This window comes from Lissotriton helveticus, chromosome 1_1 (genome assembly GCF_964261635.1).
Source record: "Lissotriton helveticus chromosome 1_1, aLisHel1.1, whole genome shotgun sequence".
In the NCBI taxonomy this organism is placed as follows: Eukaryota; Metazoa; Chordata; class Amphibia; order Caudata; family Salamandridae; genus Lissotriton; species Lissotriton helveticus.
Window position 1 is genome coordinate 1,363,922,178 of NC_136057.1, and position 20,390 is coordinate 1,363,942,567.

A 20,390-nucleotide genomic window follows, 5' to 3' on the forward strand; every position below is an offset into this window, starting at 1 on the left:
ATAGCTTGATGGGGTTGACAGGTCAACGTTTTTTTTTTAATTTATTTTGTAGCAAAGGCTGGCCAACTGTTGGCCTTATTTATTGTGAATAATGCCGAACACCATGTTTTACCGCAAGCAGAAAATCTTAAACTCTTGGAAATAAATTCTTTTTTTCGTACTTCAAATGATATTTTTACAAAGAGAATTCTGCTGTGCATAGAATTTAATTGACGTTTTATACTGTAGATATAAATAAGGCAGAAAACAAAGGCAATCAAAGCCTCACTCAGTGCGTTTAGGGCGTTTCCCTCCAAAATAGTGACAAAACGCATTTAATAAGACAATAAACACACTTTTTTTGCTTTCTGTTTTTTCAACTGTCACAGATTGCTTTATTTGGATATTTGTCACTTTATCGATAAATAACATTGTCGCTTGCGTCACCCTTACAGTCTCTTTTGTGGACGGAAAGTTACATGACCTCCAGTTTTTTTTTATTAATTTAATAACAGTTTTCTCCTAAACCATAGACAAACAGTACACTACACATTACTGAACACTGATGAAATGTTTCGGTCAAACACACTAGTTACTACCGTACGATGCACAGTGTCTTTTACATACATATATATATATAGATTTATATTACACGTCATTTTATATATACAGATATTTGTTTTGTGTGCAGACGGGACAGGCAGTAAAGCAGCTGTGTGCTAGAAAGGGTGGCTGGGGGCTTCGTCGTTTGAGAAGGACAAACTGTAACACTAGAGAACGTCTTGATAGCATTTAAAGTGAAAACAGAGACTTGAAGTACGCAGATGAAGGGTTTTGGCATTTGCGCCCTAAAAGCTAAGTGAAGTAAAGCTTCTCTTTTTCGCCGGTCAGAGTCGGAAGGGGTGAGACTCATGGACGCAGTAGAGCTGCAATATGTTATCAATGTGCAAAGTGCGCCATCTAGTGGTTAAATATGAGATAAGACAGTGATGTACGCGCCGCTAGTTGTGGAATGGAGCAGCAATGGGAGTCTCGCGAGACTTCTAGTTTTGGTACATTGGATTAGACCGTGATGCTCAACTTCCCAGTTGTAGACTATGATATCAGTACTTGGCGAGCGCCATCTTCTGCTGGAAAATTCTATTAGTGTTTGACGAGCTCCCTCTAGTGTTTAGAATAAGATATCAATGTGTGATGGGTACTATCTTGTGGCAGAATATATCAATGTGGTTAGCATCCCCTGCCTAACATCAATCAGTCTGCCATACTCAATCTCTAATAGTAGAATCAGTGCATTATGAGTATTCCCTGGGAAGGAGTCATGATATCACCATGTGAAGGGTACTCGTGATGGTTAAAATAGTCTAATTGAGCTCCCTCCAGCGGCTAAGTTATTTTAGTGCCCGTTGAGCCATTGCCAGTGCCTGGAATAGGACATCAGCGTACGACGAGCTCCCTCTGTTGGCGGAATGTGATACCTGTGTGTGAGGACTGTCGTGCAAGTACCTCGAATTGTATGACATTACTGTGTGAGGTGCACCCTAAATTGGTACATTGTATTATTAACGTGTGAGCTCCCTCTAGTGTACAGAATATATTATTCTGTGAGAAACTCCCTGTAGAGGCGGAAATAAATTCATTGTTGCGTGCTGAGCTTCCTCTCGGGCGCACTCCACCCGTCCAGACAAAGCAAGTCACTGTTCATGAGCACATTGCACCACAGCCCCAGCGTTTACCATTAATTCAGAATAATGTCCCCAAATAAAACATCTTTAAAGAGCCCTTGACTTCCACCGCTTATTAATTATTCGCTGTAACAGTAACATGACTTCTTCCTAATGAGATATATAAATATTATGAGATGGGCCTCTCTCTCGCAAGACAGATCAACGTCTAGTTCCCACAATGCTGCCTCAACGTGCTCAGATATTTCCCCCCCCCCCCCAAGGGCTGGAATCATGCCTCCCTCAATAGTGGAGGGCAAGGTGCCTGCATCTCAAACTCTATTGGTTTCTATGGATTTCCCCTACCCACCCTCTGACCGCACATACAATACCATGTACAGTAACAACCACCCACTCTATCCCCAATGCTACTGAGGGGGGCAAACAAATAAGGAAAAAAGGATGGAAGTTGGCGAAAGTGTCTGCTGGTCCTGTCCGCTGGGAGATGTTTGGGTGGACGCTGTTAGTAGTCCTGAGTCTGGTATCCCTGTGTATCGGGGTTGAAGGCTTCTGTTGACCCAGTGTGCTGGTAGGCTTCGACTCCGGAATCCTGGTAGGCCTCCGTGCCAGTGGCGTAGGGTGCATATGGGACTCCAGGGTCCAGACTGGGGTCCGTGTAGTCCTGGGAGAACAGGGCGGAGTCAGCACCAATCCGGTAGCGCTGGAAGGCCAGGAAGGCCTGGCCAGCCTTTTTTGAGGAGGGATAGGATGAGAAAGGGTGAGCGGTTACAGGGTGGAAGATGGGGAGGAGACAAACGAGACAAGAGCAGGGAAAAGATAAATGGCATATGTGGGGCGGGAGGAAGGAAGTAGGAGAGACACATGTGGACACAAAGCAATGGACGAGCGACATGGAGGGGGTAATGATGAGCGGAGTGAAAAACAGGGAGGTGGTGGCGTGAGTAGTTGAGGCGTTAAGGGATAAGTTGTAGAATATTGGGAGATGCACAGTGTTCATAAAGGTGGATCAGGGGAGATGTAATTAGGGTGATAACGGGCCAGGGGAGGTGGAGAAAGGGATGCAGAGTGAGGGAAATAATAGGGTGATTAACATGTGAGCACAAGGGACGAATGGATAAGTAGTGTCAGGGTGTGGGGAAAGAGACGTGGAGACATGAAGCGAAAGGAAGAGGGATATATTGGTCGAATGGGGGTGGAAAGACACAGGTGTGATAGGTCATCAAGCAGAGAGGGGGGAATGAAAGGGGCGAGTGGTCAACAGATGGAGTGAATTGGTGACACAGAAGGTAAGAAATTAACAAGGGTGGGGAGATATGAGGCAGTGGAGTAAGTGAAGGGAGAAGACAGAGACAAAAGCCTTTGTTAGTATTTGTTAAATTTGAGCACACCACACAGAGTAAAGGAATTATTGGTTAATACATTTCAACACCAAGAAAAACAAGCAGGGTGCTCAAAAACTTTTCAATTTTACACAGGAAGTCCCTCTAGCTTCAGGCAGGAAGATTCCTTAGCTACAGGCAGGAAGTGTTCCATCGGCAGACAGGAAGTGGTATTAACTCTGGACACCAAGCGTCTTTCGCAATTGACAGCAAAAGACGTTAGCTGGGGTAGCATTTTTCCTTAGCTATGGACAAGCAGTGCCCTAAATTGTTGAAAAGAGGTGACTTTAGCTAAGGGTATGAAATGATCTTTGCTTCAGGAAGAAAGTGTCCTCTGTGGCAAACAGAATGTGCGCCTGATTGGCCCATTTGAGGGATAGACTCTCAGGGCACAGATGTTTTTAGACAGGACAGACAGAAAATAATATGTAGAAAAAATGTTCTACTCCCCCTCCAACCAGCCCCTTACTAGAGGGTTGAGAAATACTCAGGCAGGCTGTTTGGGACTGTTAATGACCGGTATAGAAGTGTGGGAAATCGACTTTATCCCTTTGACTATAGTGCGATAATATCAAAAAAGGGCAACAGCATAGAGCAGAAAGTAGTTCTGTGATAGAGGTTAGTGGAGAGGAAGGGTGGAACCGAGGCCAACGAGTGCGTGTGATACCATTGACATAAGTAATAATACCTCTTATGACAGCTGTTGCCTGGTCACTCTGAGAAAAGAGTTAAGCAAACTGTCGCAGCTATTAATATGAAGTGCGCAACATCCTCTGCGACCAAGAGGAACCTCCACTGAGGCACCACTCATCGTCCTCAGAGATGGCAGCAAAAAATACTGTTGTCTGTGACAAAACAACAAAGAGGACAACTTTCCTAAAGGTGTCCTCGTCTTATCAGCTTTTCTCGGTGGCAGGAATCGTGTTACCTATTACATAAACACTATCTACCTAATATTCCTTTCTATAGCAAATTTTTCAAAGGACAAAATTAGACAAAAATTCAAGTCTGATGGCACAAAGGCTCGCGTCAGACTGTTCAGACACGCCTCGTTTTGAATACTCTATATTGTGTGGTTATTTGGCACCGTGTCATACAATCTTCGCTCACTGTTCCTCGGGGCATGGACTGTATTTTGTTTTACTTCTGCCCCTACCCCCCAAGGCACCCACTGGGGACAAAAGGGAGGTTAGGCCACAGTGGGAGGCGGATTGGGGAAAAGACGGCTGTATTCCTCCTGGAAAGAAAGGTCCTTGAATCGTTGCAGAGCCAGCAGTGTTGAGGCCAGCTGTGGGAGAAAAAACACGAATGGGAAAATGGTGAGGCACACATTGAGGAGGCAGGCAGAGCAGTGAAGTGGTAGAGAGTGGTCAGGACGAAAGGGTTGTTTGGATAATAGAGATTGTTCAGAATAAGAAGGAGTGAGGAGATGAGACAAGAGCGTAGTAGGAAGGCGACAGTGTGCACTGGAGAGTGTGTCAAGGTTGAGATTTTGGAGAGAAGACCAGTGGGATTGAGGGAGTGTTTTGACCGAGAGATCTGAAGATAAGGTTGTGTTGAGAAGGAAAGAGTGGTGATGGGAGATTAGAAGTGTGGAATAAAACAGTAGAAAGAATAGTAGAGACGGAAGAAACTTCAGGGGGGCGTGCCAAACACCCCCAGACTAGGGTAAGTGGATAACTTGCTGTTGGGGCAACACAAATGGAATCATACTTACTGTGACAAAATATATGAAGATTAAGAAAGGTTATAGATTCACAAGCTGTATGTAGTTCTGCCATCAAGTGATACATTCAGACAACAATACAACTGTTGGCATGCTAACGCACTGTGGTTGTTGCCCTGATGTGTGCCTGCACTTGGAAGCTTCTTATGATCTATGCTGGCCTTAAAACCTTCCTACAACCTTTGCTTGCCGGCAATCAGTACCTTTTTATAGCCACTGTTGCGCATAATGCCAAAACTGTTTTAGGCAGGTACACTTTTCAGATTGTCCTCAAGGCTTTGCCTGTGGTCTGCTTACACCTTCAATCCTCTTCCACATCCAATGAAGGTCAGATGGGCCACAGGTAAAGCTGTAACATACTTGAAGCTGCCAAAGTGATGTTAGAAATAGATAGGCAGCATTTCCTTTTTCAGAATGAAATTATAGTAGATTCACATGCTGCCCACAGAGAATCATGTAATGACCTTTCTGAAAGAGGGCTCCAACTGGAAGTACACCTAGTTAAGTTTACTAAAAGTGCTGATCTCAGAGAGCACTATGTGGCAGCTTTCATAAGAACGCTGAGTGTCTTATGTGCCCCCATAAACCACACATTTTGCTCATTTATACCACTAACCATATCACCAAGATGAACCTTTTAAAGGCTTTTACTTTCAGTGGAGCATAAGGAAGCAACAACCAGCCTTCAAGCAATTTCAATTGCAATCAATCAGTTTTCATGGTGTTTGAATTCCTGTTGGAGGTCCAGAGCATTCAGGTTCCTCTCTGCTGGTGCATTAGGTTTCCGAAAAAATGGTGATAAGTCTATGGTCTTATTTAAGTTAAATTCCAGCAGTACCCTGCACAGGAAGGAGCCCTGCATTCTGAGCACCATTTTGTTTCGACGTGCGGTTTAGCAGCTGATGAGTGTAGCTATTGTACTATGTAGGCTAATGTCATCTCAATGAAGATGATTTTTTGTTCTTCAGGAGAGGTGTTGTAAGTGGCTTTTGTGCAAGGTATGGCCTCTGTCTGGATTGAAGCAGCTGAAGTTTCAATGCTGTGGTCAGCAACTTGGTGAGTGGGAACATCCCTCCCCACAGTGAGCACAACTGGAGTCCAAAAAAGTGAACCTGTGCCTAGAGTCTTTCTGAAGATAGTAAAGGAGGATAATTAAATGCGGGCGTTGATGTACATAAGGTCCATGTGCAACTTGCAGGTCAGGCATGCAAGGAGACAACTAGGTAATGAATTACACAATTTACTCACCAGCTCCTTTGCAACACCTTTTTAAACACCAGGAGGCAAACATGCACAGTGGGGGCAGTCAGGTGTCCTAACGGTTGGTCGGCCATGCTTGACCGCAGAACATAAACAAAGATCATCTTGTTCTGTACATATTTCTAAAAATGTATGCGAGAGCGGAACGTACGCCAGGTGCTAGCATTTGCAAGACGTTGCAGCTTTTATTTCGGTAAGCTAAGTTTCAAAACAATATTTCAGTAAAAAGTCCCAAGATGTGCCAACTTGTACCAGCTGGGTTTGCGTACGTGTGTGGGTGTTGGTCTTGATGCTGTGGAAAATTACAGTACTTCGTGGTGGCCCAATTTACCTCGTTTTCAGTCCAACAGATTTGCACGTTTAACATTATTGTACGCCTAGTGTATTTTGTTAACCTAAGGTGTGTCTTTTTGGCCTTTGGCTTGGGTCTATAAACCCGGAATTCAGGGAATCTGTGGGATTTCATTTGCTGAGTATACATGGCAAAAGATGTGGGAATCTAAGCATCTTTCCAGATTCTCTCTGGTGGGGCCATATAGGACCTTTATGCTACCAAGGTAGATAAGAAATGCTCTTTTTGGTGATTAGATGGTAGAGTGTGATTTTAACCCTTCATCACAATTCAGTCTTTACTACGCAGAGATTGTGGAGTTGTGTCTCGCATTGTGCAGCTATGTCATTAACCCATGTGTGGCAGAGTTCCAATGCATGCATAGTGTTTTTGTTTTGCTAGATGTCGCCCTTTTCGGAGGCCCATTTAGAGCCATCCAACACATATATTTTGACTCAGTACCAACCATCTGAAGCAAATTCTCCCTTCCTTCAATATGCAATAGATTGTCGGGGCATTCACACAAATAGTTGTGCCTCTTTTTTCGCATCTAGAAAAGACATTATGTGTTCCATACAATGTTGGTCGAGCTGCTTTTCCTTTTTTTCCCCTGTGTTTTCAGTGTTTGTATGTGTACTCGCATATCTGGGACAAACGCATCTGTTCCAACCGCCCCATGTGGGACACGTTGGGTGGTTCCCCTCTTTAAGCCCTGTGTGTTTCACCAAGTAATTTATGATGTAACGTGGAGGGAGAAGACAACTACAAGGTCATGACTTTCGAAAACCCATGCATACAGGCATTGGTACTCCATAGGGGGCGCCATAAGCTGGGCCTCATAAATTTCTATAACTCAGTATCATACAACAACGAAGCAGGTAAAATAACTTTGCTAGGCTCTTTTGTAAGGCAGCATATGAATACGACCTTTGGAGATCTTGTGATTGCTGGGGACTTTAATACTTATACATGTGGTGACCACAGGTTATTTCGGGTGGCCGAGATGGGTTGTCCACGTGTTCAGGGTATCCACTTTGAACATTCCAGGCAGTGGGAGTCACTGAATGACCTCCTACAGGAATTCGACTTGGTGTCCCTCATGTGATTATCTGATTCACCTAGTAAATTAGCTATTCCATCTTTTAAAGGTAGAGGTGAAGGATCGTTTATAGATTTTATTCTGGTATCCTCACCCATATTAGATCTATTTGTCGGATTTGCCATACAAGCAAGTGTTTACAGTGATCATAATCCCCTATGTGTGTAATTTCAGGTACCCTATATGGTATACAGGGGGGGGGAGGGGCTGTTCAAAGCGGGGTGGTGAGACCAACTGATGGTGGGAGGAGGTTACAATGGACCCAGATAGCTCCAGATGTGTTTTATGAATACTTGACGTCTTAGTGAGCCAGTGAGCTGGCTAGGTGAGTTTCTAAGTGCCCCAGCGAGACAATCTGCCAGTCAGTCTCCTAGATTGTTTGACTCCCTTTATTCAAAGGCGGCTAGGAAGCTGAGGGAGGCACTCAGCAAATGCCCTAAGGACCCTATTCAGGTGAGATCTTGCTGTAGGGAATACAAGTTAGCACTTGTAAGTCGAAAATCTGCTTTAAAAGAGGAAATATGGAGGGACTTTATCGATGCAAGCACACTGAAAGATAGCTCGCGATTCTGGAAGAGAATTAATAGCCCCTTTTTAAACACTGAGGATGGGAGCGTGGTAGCTGCTAACATAACAGAGGAAAAGTGGGTACACCACTATGAAGATATATTTGAGTGCCCCCCTGAGCTAATGTGCTTACTACCTAGGGTGGTTGAAGACTCTGTTCTGGTTTTTAGCTGTTCTGAGATCAAAGAAGATATCATGGGATTGTCCAGTAATAAAGCCCCGGGACCTGACCATATCCCAGCTGATCTTTTTAAATCAAATCCAACCCTCTGGGCTTCTGTTCTTGCCGCAGTTTTGAATGCAGCGTCAAGATCCGGTTGCCCTGAGCCATGTGTAACCTCAACCATAGTGCCAGTTTTTAAGAAGGGCAACCGTGATAGTACCCATTGTTACAGGCCTATCTCCTTGTTGGATTCTGTGGTCAAGGTGGTGGGTTGTGTGCTTCTGGAAAGGTTGACAACCGGGACAGAGGAGCACGCTATCTTATGCGGATGACGCGGTCCTTATAAGTAGGATTGCTAGGGGGTTACAAACCCTGCTGGACTCTTTCTCCGCTTTCATGAAGGACAGGGACCTGTCCATAAATGACTCAAAATTCTTTGCGATGCAGATAGGTACCCGTACAAAATAGTCCTTTCAGTTTAGAGTTTGTACTGTGGAGGTTGCCGGTACCGAGGTTCTCTCATATTTGGTAGTAATACTAGACGAACACCAGAATTGGGGCCCACTAAAGCAGAGAAAGAGAGGTGACTTAGCACGAGCGAATGTGGCCATTTTTAATTTTGCCAGCCAAAATAGGTAAAAGACCGATAGCAGAACTTCTGAAAATATATCAGGCCAAATGTGTCCTATTTGCTGCTTATGGTAGTGAAATATGGGGGCATGTAGTTATGGAAGATTTGCAAGTGGCCGAGAACAGGTTCCTGAAGCGGTTACTGGGTATCACAAATGGGATCTCAAATTTGGTTGTACATGAAGAAATGGGGGTCCCTTACCAGAGTGATACCGTGGCCCTACACCCACTAATATTTTGGTTGAAAACATGGTGGAATGAGGAATTGCTGCTGACCCAGAGGATACTGAAAGAGTGTATGTCGCTAGATTATGCGCACCACATACCTTGGCTAAAATATATATTGTCCAGTTTTGACAGACTAGGCAGACCAGATTTATATACCAACCAGGAAATTATATCTAAGAAGGATTTGGTTTGAGTAAGGGAGTCCTTCTGTAGTCTAATGAAACTAGAGAGGGAAGGGCTTGAATTGCAGAAACCCAGTGTGTGAAAATGTATAATCTTGAAAACATCACCAACTATAGAGCCTTATCTTTTGGGTTCTTTCAGCATATATGAACGTTTTCTGCTGACTAGGTTCCGTCTGGATTTCTTCCATCTCCTGTTAGCTTTCCCTGGGGGTTGCCATAGAGGACAGCCTTTAGCATCCTGCAGTTGTGACTCCACAGGATTTGCTTCATTTTTTATTCTTTTGCAGTTTCTATGCGATCCCAGGAGGAAACTCATGGTTCCGGTTTTAAAGAGACTGAAATTTAGGCAGGCCCGCCCAGCTTTGATCTACTTATTGCCGCTATCTGAAGATTCTGTTTTATTTGTTCTTAACTTTCTCAAATTCGCAGTAAAAAGTAGGACATTATTTGACTAGAGGGCAGTATTCTGGAGGGTAACTTATTAATTCAGTCCCCCGCTAGTGATACAATAACCGCCAGGACTGTGGGCTCTATTCAACTCTAGGTCTAATGGAACCTTTGACTCTACTGGAGAATTGATTTTAACGGGCATTTTATTTATGAATTAACTTCTTATATGTAATGAATTGGATAAATGGTTTTATGAATTTCTATTACTGTTTTTATGAATATGTGAACTTTTATGGTTTTACAGCTGTAAACCAAATAAAGTTGTTTGATATATTGATTGATTGGTTGACAACTACATTTATCCAGGTTCGTCATCTATGTCCACAGGTCTTCGAGATACTCCTACAGCGGGTGTATGTACACTAAACATGTCATGTCCAGCAACAAATTGATCATTCCCATTGTCCCATGTGATGCCATCTCTTACAGCTGATTCTGGATGTGGAACGAATACAAACTCACTGCGATGAGAAGGGTACACACTTTGCCTGTGTTGACTGGTATCCACTCCTTGGAATTTGATGGTCTGTGTTGGGGTCAAGTATGATTTAATAAATAAAACTGAGCTGCGTCATAGATTAGTCATGGAGCGGACTGTTGCTCAGACAAGGGTAAGCATCTACCGAGTATGTCGAGACGGACTTCAACTACAGACACTTATTAGACTATCATGTAACCCATAGTAGACTATTCAGTGGTGGTGTGCTTGGCTCGAGGTGAATAGCAGGCACTTTCTAAACTCTTTATTCTGTATCAGTACTGGTTAATGGTCCGTACTAGTGTTCTGTAAGTTGTAGTTTACCATCTTTCTTTGACACTAGGAAGACAGAAATAAAAAGAGCATCCTCCTTGTCTTTATTGTTACACTGGTACTGGTTTTATGCCACCCTTTACAAGCAGAGCGTCACAAGTTCTTGCAAGAGTTTTACATCTTTCCTCCTTTGTGTGAAAAGAGTTAGTCGGCACATGTTGGATCAGTAAACCAGTTATAGTTGCTTGCGTAGTGATCGCCATTATTTTCGTAACTGCATCTTCAAGTTGAGATTGTGATGATCTGTGGTGGCTGCCACCTATTACTGCATCTACTTTACAAATCATAAATGGATCATTCCTTGGCTGTTTTGGTGTCAGCCACTGGGCAGACCTTCGAGTGTCCCTCGTGCTGTTGTTTAGAGCCAGTGTGACCTCTGTGTGGTGGAGCATTGGGTTCCACCAGCATATCCCTTATTGCCTTTGCTGCCACAGCTATTCAAAGTAGTGCGCACCCTAACAACCACTAATCATGAACTGAATCCCAAGCCGTCATCCCAAAAAAGATGTAATCAGATGGTGAATTTCTTTAAAAACAAGATGGAAACACTGTATGAGAATCTGCAACAAAACAGAAACACCTTAAAAGAGGACTCCTACATTGACACTAATGGTAATTGAAGCACCAATTTAGGAAAGGGTCTAGATCATTTTAAATCGGTACGGGTAGATGACCTCACCTCTACCCTACTAAAAATGAAGTCTGGCTCCCCACAAGATCCTATCCTGCCTGTCATCCTTCCACAGGCCGGCACTAGAGCACAAACAGCCACAGCAGCCTTGATATCGCTCTCTCTGTCCCAAGGACTGATCGCTAAATCCTGGAAATATGCGATCATACGGCCCCATAAAAAAAACACATCTAGATACAACAGAAACTGGAAACTATTGCCCAGTTTCCCTTTTACCACTGCTAGGCAAACTTGCCAAAAAAAGTGATAACCAGCCTCTATCTCAATATCTAGAAGACAACCATCGGCTCCACTAAACACAAATCGAATTTCAACCTGAGTCAGCTTTGTTGGTGGTATTAAAAAAGTCCTGGATCAGGGGTGCACAGCAGCCATCCTGCTACTGGACCTGAGCGCTGCGTTTTACACGGTAGAGCATTGCACATTGATCAATAGATTAAAGGATGCAGGCATCACAGGCACGGTGATAAAATAGCTTTCCTCATTCCTTGAAGACAGATCCTTCCAACTGATGGAAGGAGAACATCTCTCAGACACCTTCCAACTTTCATGCGGAGTCCCACAAGGCTCGGCAATAAATCCGACACTTTTTAATGTATATATGCAGCCTCTGGCTGAGATAGTACAAGAATTCGGAATGTCCAAAGTATCATACGCCAACGACATGCAACTAGTGCGGTCAGTGATGAATAATCCCCTGTCCATACACAATAATCTAGGCCCCTGCATGTCAAAGATAGCAAACTGGATGTGTAAATGCTCCCTGAAACTGAATGGAGACAAAACAGAGCTGATGTTCTTAGGAAATCAAACCATACCCAGGAATATCATCAGCTGGCCAACCCAGTTAGGGGAACCCCCCAATCCCCAAGACGGCCATAAAAAAACGTAGGAATCTGGCTGTATGAAAATCTAAGTATTGAGACCCAAGAAAAAGAAACGATCAGGCAAATGCTTTGGAATACTCAATATGCTCCGGAAAATCTTACCCATCCTACCTTTACAATCCCACAGAACGGTGGTACAAGCTCTGGTTATGTCACAGCTGGACTACGGGAATTCACTATATCTTGGAACACCAAAATATGTTATCCATCGGCTACAGCTAGTACAAAATGCCGCAGCAAGGACCCTGCTCCAAATTCTGAGAAATGTATCAGCCAAGACTGCCCTGAAGACCCTACATTGGCTCCCAGTTCAGGCAAGGATCACCTTTAAAGTAACCTGCATCGCACACAGAGCCATGAACAATAGAGGACCTGCTTTAATAAAAAAAATTGGTGGGACATTACATCCCAGGCAGGGCCCTAAGGTCCTCCTCAGACTATCTTATGCAGCAAGCCAGAATAAACAGAGCTAGATGGGGAGGAAGATCCTTCCAACACCTGGCTCCCAAAATTTGAAACTCACTGCTCAAGGATGTCCTCTTATTAACTGATGAAGTAGCCTTCAGGAAAAGACTTAAATGGCTCTTTCCCTAAAATCCTCTCCACCAACTTAACCATGATCACCAATGTCATTTTCTCCTAGCGCTGGGAAGCCTACGGGCAGGTACGCGCTTTATTAATCCCTAAACATAAACACAGTTTTCAAAAGGATATTCTGTGATATTTGATCCATCTACCGAAGATGCATCCATTGTAGCAGTTATTTGTACTCACTCTCCCTTTAAATAGGATAAACACAACTTCTCCCTCTTACCTTCAAGGATTAACCATAGCAACTTTTCTAACTTGTCCCATTGACATATGGTGTGCCCAGCCATTAGCGTCTTCTTATTGGTCACTCACAGGAAGAGAGGATCTGTGTTATATTCTTGCTATCAAGCCCTCAATCCTTTTACTATCTGTAGTCAATTATACCCTGTCACTGTGTGGGGGCTAAATTATACCTTTTCCTATGAGCAGACTTTCCAACTACTTGTTAGCAATTTGGTGAGCTACACAAATAGCAGGCTCTCTTCATACTTTTGGACATGATTGCTTGGTGCCGAACAGCTAGAGGGGTCGACCTGAAAGTTGGGGAACCTGGTTCAAGTCTCAGCAGGGATGCTCAACATCCTGTTATTCTGGGCAAATCACTTAATCTCCCTGCACCTAACAAAAGGAATGTGTGCATCTGTAACATGACTGGTGCTCATGTAAAGTGCTCTGATATTTTCGGGTTGAGTTCGCTCTATATAAAACTCCCCCAAAAAAACAATTTTGAATCTTTGTTCCACCCTCTATTTGTTCCACACACTGGGCACGATTCACAGAACTAACTTACTACAAAATCCTAAACTTACTACCATTTTGGTATTCACATAAGGCAGTTACTCCTTTTGGTATTCACAGAAGGAACTTACGCATGTTGATATTCACAGAAGTCACTTACTCCTTCTGGTAATATGCACAGAATGCACTTACTCATACTAACTTATGTCCACACTGAGGCCAGAGATCCGGCCCGGAGATGGAGATTCCAGCCCGATGGTGGAGATTCCAGCCCGATGGTGGAGATTCCAGCCGATGGTGGAGATTCCGGCCACTGGTGGAGATTCCGGCCACTGGTGGAGATTCCGGCTGGTTGTGGAGCACCGGCCGGAATCTCCACAATCGGGCCGGAATCTCCACCAGCGGGAGCGGAATCTCCACCAGCAGGAGCGGAATCTCCACCAGCAGGAGCGGAATCTCCACCAGCGGGAGCGGAATCTCCACCAGCAGGAGCGGAATCTCCACCAGCAGGAGCGGAATCTCCACCAGCAGGAGCGGAATCTCCACCAGCGGGAGCGGAATCTCCACCAGCAGGAGCAGAATCTCCACAATCGGGAGCAGAATCTCCACAATCGGGACAGAATCTCCACAATCGGGACAGAATCTCCACAATCGGGACAGAATCTCCACAATCGGGACAGAATCTCCACAATCGGGACAGAATCTCTGCCCAGAGTGCGGACATAAAGTTAGTATGAGTACGTGCATTCTGTGAATACCAAAATGAGTAAGTGCCTTCTGTGAATACCAAAATGAGTAAGTGCCTTCTGTGAATACCAAAATGAGTATGTGCCTTCTGTAAATACCAAAATGGTAGTAAGTTTAGGATTTTGTAGTAAGTTAGTTCTGTGAATCGGGCCCATTGTGCGGGTCAAGAGTTTCCACAAAAGGCATGGCAATCTGATGTAGTATCATAAAAGTTTCCTGTCTTTTCCCATTCCTGCTCACATAAGCTGGTTATACGGGCCGCCAAATACATGTTCAAGGGATGGCGTGCTTAAGCAAGATCTTAACATGTGGGTTCAAATTCCTGATGGAATGACCAGAGCTTGTTTCTCTGCTAGAGAGCATCCCGCATGGCTCAGCATACTGAGATGCTTGCACATTAAAAGGGCCATACATTGGGATCACGAAGCATGGCAGGGCCCAAAGCAGGCTTCGCAAAGCTGGGTTTGATCTGATCCTAAAACAATCACCTTGAACAGCTTTATATCAATTGGAAAAAAACTCAGCAAAGCTCTAAATATAAGGGGGATACACGGACTACAAGTTTGTACCTAACTCTGCTCCCCTGCAGAAGCGTTACTGAGGCACGGGCTCGGTTGCCTGTCTTCAAGAAAATCACTACATTAGACAACTGTGGGATAACCAGAGGCTCACACAAGAAAGAACCTCTCTAAGACAGCTCGCGAGATAAGCAGATCGAAAGTAGCTTAAATCTAAATACCCTGAACATAAATCTGAATGCAAAGCCTTGCAATGATCTTGGAGGGCAGCTTCTACACAGGAAAAATCATTCCGCAGCCATGGTTGGATTGAGATAAAAAGTAGGACCGGGCACCCTACATTATTATTATTTTTTTTTAATTGGCCCACATTTGGGCATTGTACATTTTCACAAAACACTGCTTCAGTGTTTTAAAAAGAAGGCATTTTCTCTAAAAGATGCAGGTTTTCTTAACTTCACTGAGATAAAAAAATGCAAATGTGCCAGGACTCTTTTGTCATGGATTAGGTCACAGTTGTGAATCCCGCCTGAATATAAGTGAGGCTACTTCTGCTAAGGCCCCAGGCTCCTGCTCGATCTGCATTCATTAATGGGCAGGCCCGCCGAGAGACTGGGAAGGACTCCTCTGCCCTTTTGATAAAAAGGAGGGAATAGAGGTCCATCTGCCTCCGGAAAGACCACTCAGTCCCCCACTGGGCTGCTGGCGGTAACTGAACACACCAGATACAGCCCAAATCAGCTCAAAAAGTGGCCCACAGTTGTTACTCAGACACCGTCCCATCACCCGAGTGGCTGCCTTACAAATCCAACTCTGTCTGCAGCAACGTCAGTGCTGGTACTGAAGAAGGCACCACTATGCGCTTTCAAATATGTAATGACAACACACTCCCAGTTTGGACTAATGCCCGCATGCTGCACACCCTAGGTCTCAAAGACTACCTGAAGGAGTCCTTCTTAACAGATGGAAAAACTTGAAGCTATGTTGTTGGGTACTTCAGGCCTAGGTAATTTCCCAGAGGGCAAGGTTTCCATTCTTAGCTTGGGCTCTCTGTACTGGTTCACTCAGTTTTGCATGAGTATGTGACCAAACCAAACACCAATTCTACAGAGATGGCCATCTGAAGCCCCATATCAAGCTTTCCTTTTTCTGCCCATAAAGTAAGCGCATCGCTAATCTCCTACTCCAGAAGCACTTTGACACCTTTGAGAAGAGCTGATGAGGCACAAATTGCAGGGCTGAAACTGTTGGACCTATTGGTTGAATTTTATGCTGGAGCACATCGTGGAAATATGGGTGAGAGTGAAGGGCTCTCGCTACCTCTGCATGAGTCTTGGCTGTCTTTTCCAGCACATTCCAACAGGACAAGATGGCTACATTGTTGCTTATCGTCACCTCCGTTTGCTGCTTAGTGCCACGAAGTTCCACCCCTTTCTTTTTTTTTTAACATCTTTACGCAGCAGTTGCTTGAGGGCTTAGGACATACTAACATTTGTGACATGTGACTGACACTTAGCTGTCAGTACGCAGAGTGGAAAGGGGTGGGAACATTCTAAAGACTTCTTGTGTCTCTGAAACAGCACATGACTGTATGAGGGAGGATCACTCTTGGCTGAAAGCATACTGCTTGGCACTGATCTGGTCCAAGAGCGAGTGGTATGTAGTCATTATCCCCAAAAATCTGTGTAACTTAATTGTCCAACATGTGATCCAGATATCATCTGCACTGGTTTCCTAAGCCCAGTCGAGACAATTTCACAACATGATGTTTGAATATGAGAGATCTGCAATATTAATTAGGCTCAATTAATTGACCAGTTTGTCCACTACCTGCATACCACAACAAATCACTCAGATTGTCCTTTCCAAGATGCAACAGACAGCTTTTTGGCGGGAAATCACTGGAGTGCTCTTCCAAGCCTAGCCAGAAACACAATTAAAGAAGTTTCCAAACTTCTGAAACCTTATCTTTGAAGAATCTCTTTCACCAGTTTTTGACCAGGGTCTTTGTCAGGACATCTGGTACTCTGTGGAAGTTAGGTGTGAGGGGCAATGTGCCCACTGAGGTAGCTTTGTGGGCCACGCAGCACTGCGAGTGCAAAGCATGACATTTAGCCTCACCATGTGCTGGCCAAAGAACAGGATGGCTGTTCATGGGTCATATGTGTTCGGTTGACACAAGCTGCCGCACTGGTTTCTTTGACATCAAGGATGGCCTAGATGACCATTGTGCGTTAGGTAATAGGGAAAATGTTGTCATCGATATTGGTTTGACGGTTTACATGACTGTTCTGATCAATAGCTGCAGTGGTTTGGCCACTTTTGATTGAGGTCTCAGCCTTAGGCTATTTGTCAGCTGTTCTGTATTGGTTATTTCATGGCAGCAAAGGTAGGCCTGGTGCTGGTAAGCCCGTCTTTTAGGTTTTTGAAGGGGATTGTTATGTCCGTTTAAAAGCCAAAGTAACCAAAAGCACACCTTCAATATGATGGGTGAATGTTTTTGCTCTGTCTGGCTTCATTGTTGGGGAGATTAGCTTATTCATGGGCGTTGTACATGACCACTTCACAGGCAGCGTTTGTTGTGGCTCAGTTATCGATGGTTTTGACTCCGGCATCCCCTTTGCTAGTAGATGCCATTGTCAAAGTTCTCACTTCCCAGTGGACCCGTCACCCTTTTCATCTGGATTGTTTTGCGGATGCTGATCAAGACTTTCCAGAAAATGGCATCCACTGCACATCTCATCACTGGCTTCTGCGAAAACGTATGTTCACATTGTGAGGAATCGGGAAGAGGAGTTCCAACCCTTCGAAGATCCTGGAGGAATTAAAAGTGAAAAAATAAAGTACATGATGCTGGATTGGCTTCTGCCTTGCACTATGGGGCCCAGGTTTTCATTCCTGATGCTGTCACAACTGAATGCTAAGAATAAACATCTCTAAAGAAAAGGCAAATGGTGGACAGGCAGTCGAGAGATGGCGCAGACTCAAAGGAAACTGTGAGACTGTGTTCTAACTACACAAGATAACAGACGAGGCCTTGAGTTAATGTCTGAAGGGCACTTTTTGTTCCAAATGTTGAAGTACCTGTCCAGAAATCTCAGCACAGAAACAATGCAGTGTTTAATGTACATCCATATCTTACCCAACGTTGCCCATTTGTGGAGTCATATTAACAGTGGCAGCCGGCAGGGGCTTTTCCCCTTGGTGAGACACAGGTGCTACCAGGCCAGTGTGTACCATGGCTGACACCATTGCTCCCCTTCACATAGAACAGCAGACACCCGTTTCAACGTGCCTGTGCGTTCAGTGGAAATCACAAGCACTAACCTGTCTGCGCATGAGTCTGTGTATGCAAGTGCTAATCTACCGGCTAATGTAACAGTGCATAAAAAAGGTTACAAGACGGTGCAAAGCCAAATGCGGCAAACTACTCCATTAGTGACTCCCTGTAAAGTAATAGAGTGCTGTTCTACTGCAGACACTAGTACTAACATGCCTGTGCATGCAACAGTCAACACAAGGGCTTTCTGGTCTGTGCATGCAATGGTAGACAACACCCGTGACTGAGCGCCAGTTTCAATCTATCCCGAAAGGGAAGGGTTTGCCGACATCAACCCACGAGACCTGGGCTGATACAACAAACACAACTGGCCTACTCGTGGGAACAGATCTCCTTGTCTCGCACTGTTTAATTTTCGCAAATCAGTGATATGTACAATATTTCATCCACTAATCCGCCAGCAGGTGGTCCATTTAAAGAACAAGGAGATCTTTAGAGAAACAGTCTCTCCAAACTTTGCTTAGAATTCCTCATTTGTGATGTTGTTCACATCTCATTAAAATGAAAATTGTCAGGTTCCTTCACATGAAAGGTCGACACGTTTCAGCCCCAAACATTCTTGGCCTCCTTAGGACCACGGAAAGGCAATATCGGTTTCTGTATGAACCACAATAAACTTCCAATCACTTCTTAAAATCATAAGGGACCTCTACTTTTACCCCCTGCACATCTATTGATTCAACCTAAAGATTGGCTATGCTATATTATAGTGCACCGCTGTGTTCTCTCTCCTTTGTCAGTGGGTCATCAACACTTAGATCACCCTCCCCTTGCACAGTATTTGGAAACATCTTTTTGGTGTCGGGCCTAGTTATATTCTGGTATGATCTTTGTTCACAATGACTATGAACAACAGTGGAGGGGCACCTTGGATGGCCTCATGCCTGCAGAGGTGTACATGCAAACGTATTAACTAGTTGTTGCGATTCGTATAAGACGACCCACTGACAAAACAGAAAGGACACAGTGGGGCACAATAGTATAGCATGGCCGATCTTCAGGTTGAATCCACAGAGGTGTATGGTAAAAAGTAGAAGTCCCTTCTGATATTAATGAGTGATTGGAAGTTTATTGAGATTGATACAGAAAACATTCATTTCTTCCCATGGTCCTGAGGAGGCCAAGAATGTTTGAGGCCAAAAGATGTCAACCTTACATGTGGAGGAGCCTGACAAATTTTAATGGGATGTGAACAATATCACGCACGAGGAATTTAAAGTAATGTTTGAAGACGCTGTTTCTCTACAGATGTCTTGTTCTTTACATGGACCACCCCCTGGTGGACGAGGGGATAAAATAGTGCACGTACCACAGATTTTTGAAAACTAAACACTGCGTGACAAAGATTATTTGTGACTTACACGAAATGTTATTAATTCTGTGTATTTTTGTAGTTTGGTTTTTCACATATAAATGTGAAATGTTTGTATAAAATAATTCAAAGTAATAATACACCATATTTGAACTAGGACACCATACATCATCGCTTCTTTTTGTTTAACATTTTTCTCTGGATATTATCAGAGTTTCTTAAATCTGTGAAGGGAGATGTTAAAAATGTTCAAAACTGATGATGATAAATACGTTGGTTCCAATCCGAAATTGCTAACCTATTAGTCTTTCTATGCAACTCATATATGCAGATCTATTCCCACGAGTAGGTCAGTTTTAATCTATCCATCAAGGCATTGGCCTCTCCAATGCTAGCTGGATACAGGTCACTAACTTGCCAACCACCACATCCTCTGTTTTGGCCTCGTCAAAATGACCAGGCTTCCCACTACCTCATCAGCTTATTGTTAACCTTTATTAATCCATTACCTCAGTATCAGGACCATAACCACGTCCAGTTCCCCTAATCGAATCAATTACCATACCTCCAAATCTTTATTTTACCCTTACCTTAAACTTTTAACCTACCTTAATCTTACTCCTACCCATTATCCAAACACTAACACCCACTCTAATCTCTTAACCTTCTCCTCACCAGTACCCTAACCCTTCCATCACCATTACATAAAACCTTTCATTTACACATACCTTTACCCTAAAATAACCATAAACCTTACCTTTACTGTAACCTTACACATAGTATAACCCAAAAACAGCAAACATTGAGTACCTTCATTGATTTTTGTCAAGATTCTTGAAATGACAAAGAAGTGGAGGTAGGGTAAACGTTACTTTTGAGGTGTTTTATGTATGCGTAATGATGTGCACAGTGCTAGCTTACACCTGCATGTAACTGATAAAGAACTTTGATGGGAACAGCTCACATCAGTAGCCGACACCGTGGATGACAGCAGTTTAACATGCCTGTGCATGCAATGGAAGACACCACTTTTACTTTGCCTGTGACTTTAGACAACAAATGCCTGTGAATAG

General features: G+C 43.9%; 1 protein-coding gene across 2 annotated transcripts in view; it reads right to left on the minus strand.

The window, feature by feature from the left end:
* Positions 1-335: 335 nt before the first annotated feature.
* Positions 336-20,390, minus strand: part of SYNGR1 (synaptogyrin 1) — a 79,619-nt gene continuing 59,564 nt past the window's right edge. Inside the window, exon 4 of one of the 2 annotated variants that reach the window (XM_078683469.1) lies at positions 336-2,391. In XM_078683469.1, the coding sequence (XP_078539595.1) occupies positions 2,167-2,391 (225 nt within the window). In that variant the 3' untranslated portion in view covers positions 336-2,166. Of the gene's footprint in view, positions 2,392-3,543; positions 4,332-20,390 lie in introns of those variants that run through there. The other variant, XM_078683471.1, reaches the window with a different exon arrangement.